We start from the raw sequence: 8,231 nt of genomic DNA on the forward strand, positions 1-8,231 counted from the left end.
ATCTTGATTCCAGCTTGTGCTTCCTCCAGCCCAGCATTTCACACGATGTACTCTGAATATAAGTTAAATAAGCTGAGTAATAATATACAGCCTTGACATACTCCTTTCCCAATTTGGAACCAATCTGTCATTCTATGTCCAGTTCTAACAGTTGCTTCTTGACCTGCATACAGATTTCTTAGGAGGCGGGTTAGGTGGTTTCTGGTATTCCCATATCTTCAAGAATTTTACAGTTTATTGTGTTCCACACAGTCAAAGTCTTTGGTACCATCAATAAAACAGAAGAAGGTGTTTTTCTGGATATGCGTATAACATATAATATGTTTTTCTGGATATGCATATAATACACATAAAACAAATTGTAAAAAAATGCATTTCTATGATGATACATCTCAGAACCCTTGCAGTTATCTAAGTTAATTATTATAAAATTATTATTTAGCATAACCTCTATAGGAATGAGGAAGAAAGACTCAGAAATGAAATATGATTCTAGGTAGTGGGAGAAATATTTTTATTGTTGACAAAAGGTTGCCTTTACATTTAATGTCTAAATAATTTGCCAGTTTAACAGTCTGTAGAAAGAGTTCTGACATGGTGAAGCAAACCTACTAAAGCTTTTTTCCTCACTTACTCTAAAAATTCTATGCAACATGTGAAAAGGAACTACAATAAACAAAGCTGAGCAGTAGAAGGGAATCAAAACTCAGAGAATAACTGACAAAGTATGTGTTTTCAACTATTATCCTGTTTTATTTGAAGGGTTTTCTGTGAGGGCATCACTAGTCTCAGCTATGGGAAAAGCAGATGAGTAAGGATATTGGTCCAATTTTTTTTTTTTTTTCCAGAAGAACCAGAAATAAAGATACCAATAGACCAGGTAGTGAGTGGCAGAGGAGAACTCAGAGAACAAAGTGTGCACAAACAACAGAGTAAACAGAGTGAAAACTGAATTTTTATTTGATCTGGTCCATGTACCAGATTAAACTCTGAGTGAGAAGTATATGCAACTGATCCAAAACAGATTTAGGAATAGAATCTATATTTAAACTGGAGTCTATTTTCATATTAAATGAGTAAAATGTATGGAAAACAAACAAACACAGTGTAGTAAAATCGTCAAAACCTGAGTTGAAATTGGAACCCATTCAGGGGAGATCAAACTAGGACAAACCTAAGGGAAATGAACGGTGAATATTAATTGAAAGGACTGAGGCTGAAGCTCCAATGATTTGGCTACCTGATGTGAAGAGTCAATTCATTGGAAAAGACTCTAATGCTGGGAAAGATTTAGAGCAGGAGGAGAAAGGGGTGACAGAGGAAGAGACTGTTGGATGGCATCACTGATTCAATGGACATGAGTTTGAGCAAACTCCGGAAGATGGGGAAATACAGGAAAGCCTGGCATGCTGCAGTTCATGGAATCACAAAGAGTAAGACAGGACTTAGCAAATGAACAACTAGGGAGGTAGAAAATAATTTTTTTAAAAAAGAAAAAAAAAACAAACATACAAGACGAGTTGATTGATACCATATATTCAAATACAGAGAAAAAAAAAGAGTTGTAACAAGACTGGTCTCTAAAATATAACATTCAAAATATTACAGATATAATACAAAATTGCTTAACATACAAAAAACCTACCGAATGTTATCAACTCCCAAAGGAAGGACGGTCAATAGATGACTCAACTGTTGGAATTATAATAAAAATCATTCAAACCAGGTATCACAGTCAAATTCTATTATCTAGTCATAAATATACTAAAAATAAAGTGAAAGATAAATGTTGTAAATAAGGGGAAAAGTCTGTAAAAATTATGTAGTTATGGAACAAAAAAACATATCAAAAATATATATCTTTCAGATATATGTGAAAAAATAAAGATAATAGAAGATGGAATCTGAGAATTTTAAATTTGATGAAAAATAATTTTCCAAGTTTAAGTACTGAAAAAGAGAGGGAATGAGAGACGAAAATTAAATGGCCAAAAAATACAGAAAAATAGAAAATAACATTAATATTCTAATATTATAGATGTTCAGAAAAAAATAAAATTGAGGTATTAAAATATATTTGAAGAAATAATAGCCAAAAATTATAATATGGTGAAAGATAAGTTTACAGATTGAAGAAGCTCACTGAATTCAAATTAAGGTAAATTTTTTAAAAAGCCAGGCATACATGTCATGCTTGGATGACTGAAAATCAATGATTAATTAAAGAATTTAAAAGCTTTTGGAGGAAGATAAAAAATAAATTTAAAAAACTTAGGAAAACTAAAATGAAATGATGCCAACTTCAAATAACTCAAAAGAAAATAAGAATGAACTAACAGAGAAAAGGTCAGTTTTCATTCCAATCCCAAAGAAAGACAATGCCAAAGAATGCTCAAAGTACCACACAATTGCAGTCATCTCACACGCTAGTAAACTAATGCTCAAAATTATCCAAGCCAGGCTTCAGCAATACGTGAACCATGAACTTCCTGATATTCAAGCTGGTTTTAGAAAAGGCAGGGGAACCAGAGATCAAATTGTCAACATCTGCTGGATCATGGAGAAAGCAAGAGAGTTCCAGAAAATCATCTATTTCTGCTTTATTGACTATGCCAAAGCCTTTGACTGCATGGATCACAATAAACTGTGGAAAATTCTGAAAGAGATGGGAATACCAGACTACCTGACCTGCCTCTTGAGAAATCTGTATGCAGGTCAGGAAGCAACAGTTAGATCGGGACATGGGACAACAGACTGGTTCCAAATAGGAAAAGGAGTACATCAAGGCTGTATATTGTCACCCTGCTTATTTAACTTATATGCAGAGTACATCATGAGAAACACTGGACTGGAAGAAACACAAGCAGGAATCAAGATTGCCGGGAGAAATACATTAATCTCAGATATGCAGATGACACCACCCTTATGGCAGAGAGTGAAGAGGAACTAAAAAGCCTCTTGATGAAAGTGAAAGAGGAGAGTGAAAAAGCTGGCTTAAAGCTCAACATTCAGAAAACGAAGATCATGGCATGCGGTCCCATCACTTCATGGGAAATAGATGGGGAAACAGTGGAAACAGTGTCAGACTTTATTTTTTTGGGCTCCAAAATCACTGCAGATGGTGACTGCAGCCATGAAATTAAAAGATGCTTACTTCTTGGAAGAAAAGTTATGACCAACCTAGATAGTATATTCAAAAGCAGAGACATTTTTGCCAACTAAAGTCTGTCTAGTCAAGGCTATTGTTTTTTCAGTAGACATGTATGGATGTGAGAGTTGGACTGTAAAGAAGGCTGAGTGCCAAAGAATTGATGCTTGTGAACTGTGGTGTTGGAGAAGACTCTTGAGACTTCCTTGGATTACAAGGAGATCCAAACAGTCCATTCTGAAGGAGATGAACTCTGGGATGTCTTTGGAAGGAATGATGCTAAAGCTGAAACTCCAGTACTTTGGCCACCTCATACGAAGATTTGACTCATTGGAAAAGACTCTGATGCTGGGAGGGATTGGGGGCAGGAGAAGAAGGGGACAACCGAGGATGAGATGGCTCGATAGCATCACAGACTCAATGGACTTGAGTCTGAGTGAACTCCGGGAGTTGGTGATGGACAGGGAGGCCTTGCATGCTGCGATTCATGGGATCGCAAAGAGTCGGACACAACTGAGCGAGTGAACTGAACTGAACAGAGAAAAAAAGAACAAATAAGATAAAAAGAAAAGTAATCAAGTAATAATAAACAAAACTACACAACTGAGAGTTTAGGGATGAGAAATAGTCCTTCTAACCAGAGGTGCTGTGATAATTGGATATTAAAATGCATGACTTTTTAAAATGGATTTACCTTTCCTCATTCATATATAAAAGTTAACTCATAATAGATCTAAATTTTAAATTTAAGAGACTAAACTCTACAAATTTTAGAAGAAAGTTTAGAGTAAATTTGTGACATTGTATAAGATTATTTTTTAAGGTGTGACTTCAAAAGGAAATACAACTTCAAGAAAGATGTGTATTCTATGTGTATAAAATATTGAATATCCAGACTACATATAGGACTTTCACAGCTCATCAGTAAGATGATAATTAATTAAAATTAATTTAAAATTATCAAAGGCTTGAATACACATTTCTCAAAAGAGGATATACAAATAGTCAATAGACACATACGTAATAGTTTAAAATAAATAGTCATTCAGTTCAGTTCAGTTGCTTCAGTTCAGTTCAATTCAGTTCAGTCGCTCAGTCGTTCCAATTCTTTGCAACCCCATGAATTGCAGCATGCCAGGCCTACCTGTCCATCACTAACTCCCGGAGTTCACTCAAACTCATTTCCATTGAGTCGGTGTTGCCATCCAGCCATCTCATCCTCTGTCGTCCCCTTTTCCTCCTGCCCCCAATCCCTCCCAGCATCAGAGGCTTTTCCAATGAATCAACTCTTTGTATGAGGTGGAATAAAATATTTTTCATTTACATAAAGATCCAAATAGGAAAAGTCATGGAAGCGAGAAGTATTGTTTCCCAGGGACTGGAGAAAAGGGAAATCGGATTGACCATAGGTATCTGGTTTATTTTTAGGGTGATGAAAGAAATAGGGTGATGAAAATACCATGAAAGTTCCTCAACTTTGTGAATAAACTAAAAACCATTAAATTTTACCCTTTTTGTAAAATTTTATATGTGACCTATATCACAATAAAAAAGCAAATGAAATAAGCACAATAATTAAAGATAAAGATTTTACTTAAGCCCAAACTATGTGTTGTCTACAAGAAAATTTACATGAAGAGGATTAAATTAAAGAGGATTCTTAAATGTGAAAGAATATAAAAGGGTAAATGGACAAAATAATCAAAATAAAGCATGAGTTGTGACCAAGTTAATATAAGATCAAGTAGACTTCTGAAAAAATGAGTATTTTTAGCAATAAAGAGGAACATGGCATCATGACAAAAGATAACATTCATGAAGAAACATAGCAGTCTTAAATGTATATGTGCATGCATGCATGCTGAGTCACTTCAGTTGCATCTGACTCTTTGCAGTCATATGGACTGTAGCTGCTAGGTGCCATTGTCCATGACATTCTCCAGGCAAGACTCCTGGAGTGGGTTGCCATGTCCTCCTCCAGGGGGATCTTGCAGATCGGTGATTGATCCCACATCTCTTTCACAGGTTCTTTTTATAACAGTTGGAATAAGCTTTATTTACTTATATATTTATTAATATCTACACAGTCTATTTATTTTTTTCTCTTTTTAAAACTTTATTTATTTTAATTAGAGGATAATTACTTTACAATATTGTGATGAGTTTTACATACTTTGCCACTAGTGTCACTATGTATCTAACAATATATACTGTTACTTAATTTTATTTCCAGATTTATTTATTTATTTTTTCCTCTTAAGTATTCTGCTTTATTGAGATTACACACAGAGACAGTGATCTTCAAGTGCAGTCCATGGACTCCACGTGCAGTCCAAGGAATCCCCAAAATCCTTTCAGGAGATTCTCGAAGTCAGAATTGATTCCATAGTAGTAATGAGACTCTGAGCATCAGTGATAACACACACACATATATCAGTGGTTGGCCAGGAAATAATCACCACCTCCCAGCATCCCCCGTTATTAGAAAGCAATAGACACTCCAACAGAAGCAGCACATCAGTCTGCCTGGCTTATCATCCTCCCATCAGCAAATGCTCAAAGCTTGCCACTGGGGCAGCAGGCACACAGCTGGCCAGCGCACGGTCCCTGCCCGCAAAGGGTTCACCCTCAGACAGGAGACAAGTACACGAAGAGATGGCTGCAGAACCATCTCTTCAGTCCACACCGCCTCACCCACACAGAACAGTGTGGGACTTCCTGAGCAATCGGTGCTATTCCGAACCTTTAGTGAAACTGCCTGTCTGCCAGGCGCCTCCTGCCACTCCCCCACCCCAAGCTAGCAAAGGCGGCCTGCCCGTGGTCCCCTCCTCTGACAGCAGGTTTCCCACTGGGGCAGATCCCACCTGGAAGAGAGATGCCTCAACCTTCATGCAAGTTCTGAAATTTTATCTTTACCTAGGACCGGACATTTCAGTTAACGAGTTGAAACATGAAAGAATGATCCCTTCTGGCAGCTTTCTGTCTGCCTGCCTCTAATCCTCAACATTGAACACAACAGCACACATTAGGGAACATACACCAGAGCTCTGATGTATTTACTTCATGATCTGCTTATCAGCTGAGCGCACATGGGCGTATCTGAGTCACTGTAAGTCACATGATTGCAAGCTCATCCTCTGGCTGGGAGTCCTCGGGGGACACTCACCACTGGTGTGGTCTCTCCTTGCATCTTCTCGCTGCTCCACCCGCTCCAGCCAGTCACCCCAACGTTCTCTGCTCGCCCTCCCCGTTCCTCCCTCTCACCCTGCTGCTGTCCTTCCCCTCTTAAATCTAGAGGGTTTGGTACATTCACAGACCCAACGTAGTCATTTTGTGACCTTGAAAAGGGGCTCAATCTCTTGAGAAGGAGCTCCCTTCTCCTTGGCTCCCCAGGCCGGGTCCTGGGTGAAGCACTTGGCATACATTAGGGCTTATGACTCCTCACTGTGGCACGGTGAGGTAGGTATGGTCATTACTGCCTGGATAGATGGGAAACCAGGACTGAAGGAGGCGAGGTGAGTTACTCGAGAGCACTTTGTGTGGAGCTGGGACACGACCCAGGTCTGCCTTCTCCACGGACTTCAGGCTCACGACGACCCTCACGACTGCTTGCTTGCTCCTCCTCCCTTGCCTTCTAAGATGGAGCCAAAGTAGGCAAGGGCTGGTCACACGCAGCCTGAACCCATCGGCGTCTACTGCAGCTGCCCTGGCATTTTTTGTTTCGGCACTCTGAAACACGACAGATCCCACGAAGATAAGGACCAGGGCTTCTGTCTCTCTGGGCTGGAAGTGTTGGTGTCAGGAAGGGCAGCTGCTGGGCGGACCCCCGGGCACAGTGCAACTGTGAGGGCTCAGGGCCTGGGGTGACAAGCAGGGACAGAGACACCCACAGAGAACTAAGAGCTGATGTGGAGTGAGCCAGAGAGACGTGTGAGCACCGCGAGAGCATCAGAGGCTGGCTTCCTCAGAAGGACATTTACTGGCCCCACCGCATACCATGTCCTAGGTCAGACTCTTTGATTTCATTTTATCTAATCCTAACGAAGGAAGAAATGGACTTGAAGCCAACACCCTTGAAAAGCCAGTGAGCTGAGCTCCAAACCCAGATCAGCCTGAATGTAAAGCCCAGGCCCTGTCCTCTGCACAGGCTGCTGTGTGAGGGGACGCCAGCTCTGCCTCTCAAACGATGACATCCAGAGTAAATGAATCACTTTCAGAGAAAAGTCAGAAAACACCTTGTCCCCAAAGCTCACCTCATCACCAGCTGGAAAAGCAAATGTGAAGGACGCTGGGGACACAAATGTGGCAGGAAGCGCAGTCTGAGCAAATGACAGCTTCTCCTATCACTGATTTCCTGCTCCCAGCCAACCAGGCCAGTGGATATCCCAGCACGGCTGCTGCTGCTGCCAGGGCTGGGCGAAGCGAGGGCTCTCCATGTCAGCGTCTCCAAGGCAGCTGCACTCTTCACGCCCTGGAGTCTCAGTTTTGTTTTTTATATTTGTTCAGGATCCAGTCGGCATCTTCAATGGCTCTCTTAATAATCTGCTGGATCCTCTCAGGGTTGTCCTCATTCGAATGAACCCAGAAACTCTGCCGAACGGCATGCTTGTAATGCTCCTGGATGCCCTTGGTGGGCAGCTGCCGGCAACAGCGCAGCAGGTATCGGTAGAGCTGCAGCGGCGTCTGGACCAGCTCTGCCCCCAGTAGTGGGGCCATCCGCCAGACCTCAGTCCCCGCCTCCGCTGGGGAACATCCGCCTCGCACGCGGCGGCCACGAGTGCACCTCTATTTCCAGATTTAGAAAACAATCTCTGAAATGAAAAAGCCAGAAAAAAATTTAGAAGTAGGCTTCAATATTTTGTGTTTAGTCCTGTGGGAAATATTCAGTTCATTGATTGGAAAAATCCATGAGATAGTCATTGATAAACTTTGGAATTCTGATATTTACTCTTGAAACTTAAGTATGGAAAGAAAAAAATGGAAGACTTCATGTTAAGGACTATGAACTGTTTCAGATATTTACTGTAATTTACCAAATAAAATATACCACAGAATTATCCACATATCTGATTGATATCAGGAA

At 40.4% G+C, this 8,231-nt stretch overlaps 1 protein-coding gene across 1 annotated transcript; it reads right to left on the reverse strand.

Annotated features, from left to right (window-relative positions):
- Positions 1–5,407: 5,407 nt before the first annotated feature.
- Positions 5,408–7,899, reverse strand: LOC120878682 (LYR motif-containing protein 9-like). The gene has a single exon (XM_040261417.1). It carries the CDS (start codon positions 7,862–7,864, stop codon positions 7,628–7,630), a length of 237 nt encoding a protein of 78 aa, XP_040117351.1. The 5' UTR covers positions 7,865–7,899; the 3' UTR covers positions 5,408–7,627.
- Positions 7,900–8,231: the final 332 nt, after the last annotated feature.

Source organism: Oryx dammah, unplaced genomic scaffold (genome assembly GCF_014754425.2).
Source record: "Oryx dammah isolate SB20612 unplaced genomic scaffold, SCBI_Odam_1.1 HiC_scaffold_19, whole genome shotgun sequence".
Lineage (NCBI taxonomy): Eukaryota > Metazoa > Chordata > Mammalia > Artiodactyla > Bovidae > Oryx > Oryx dammah.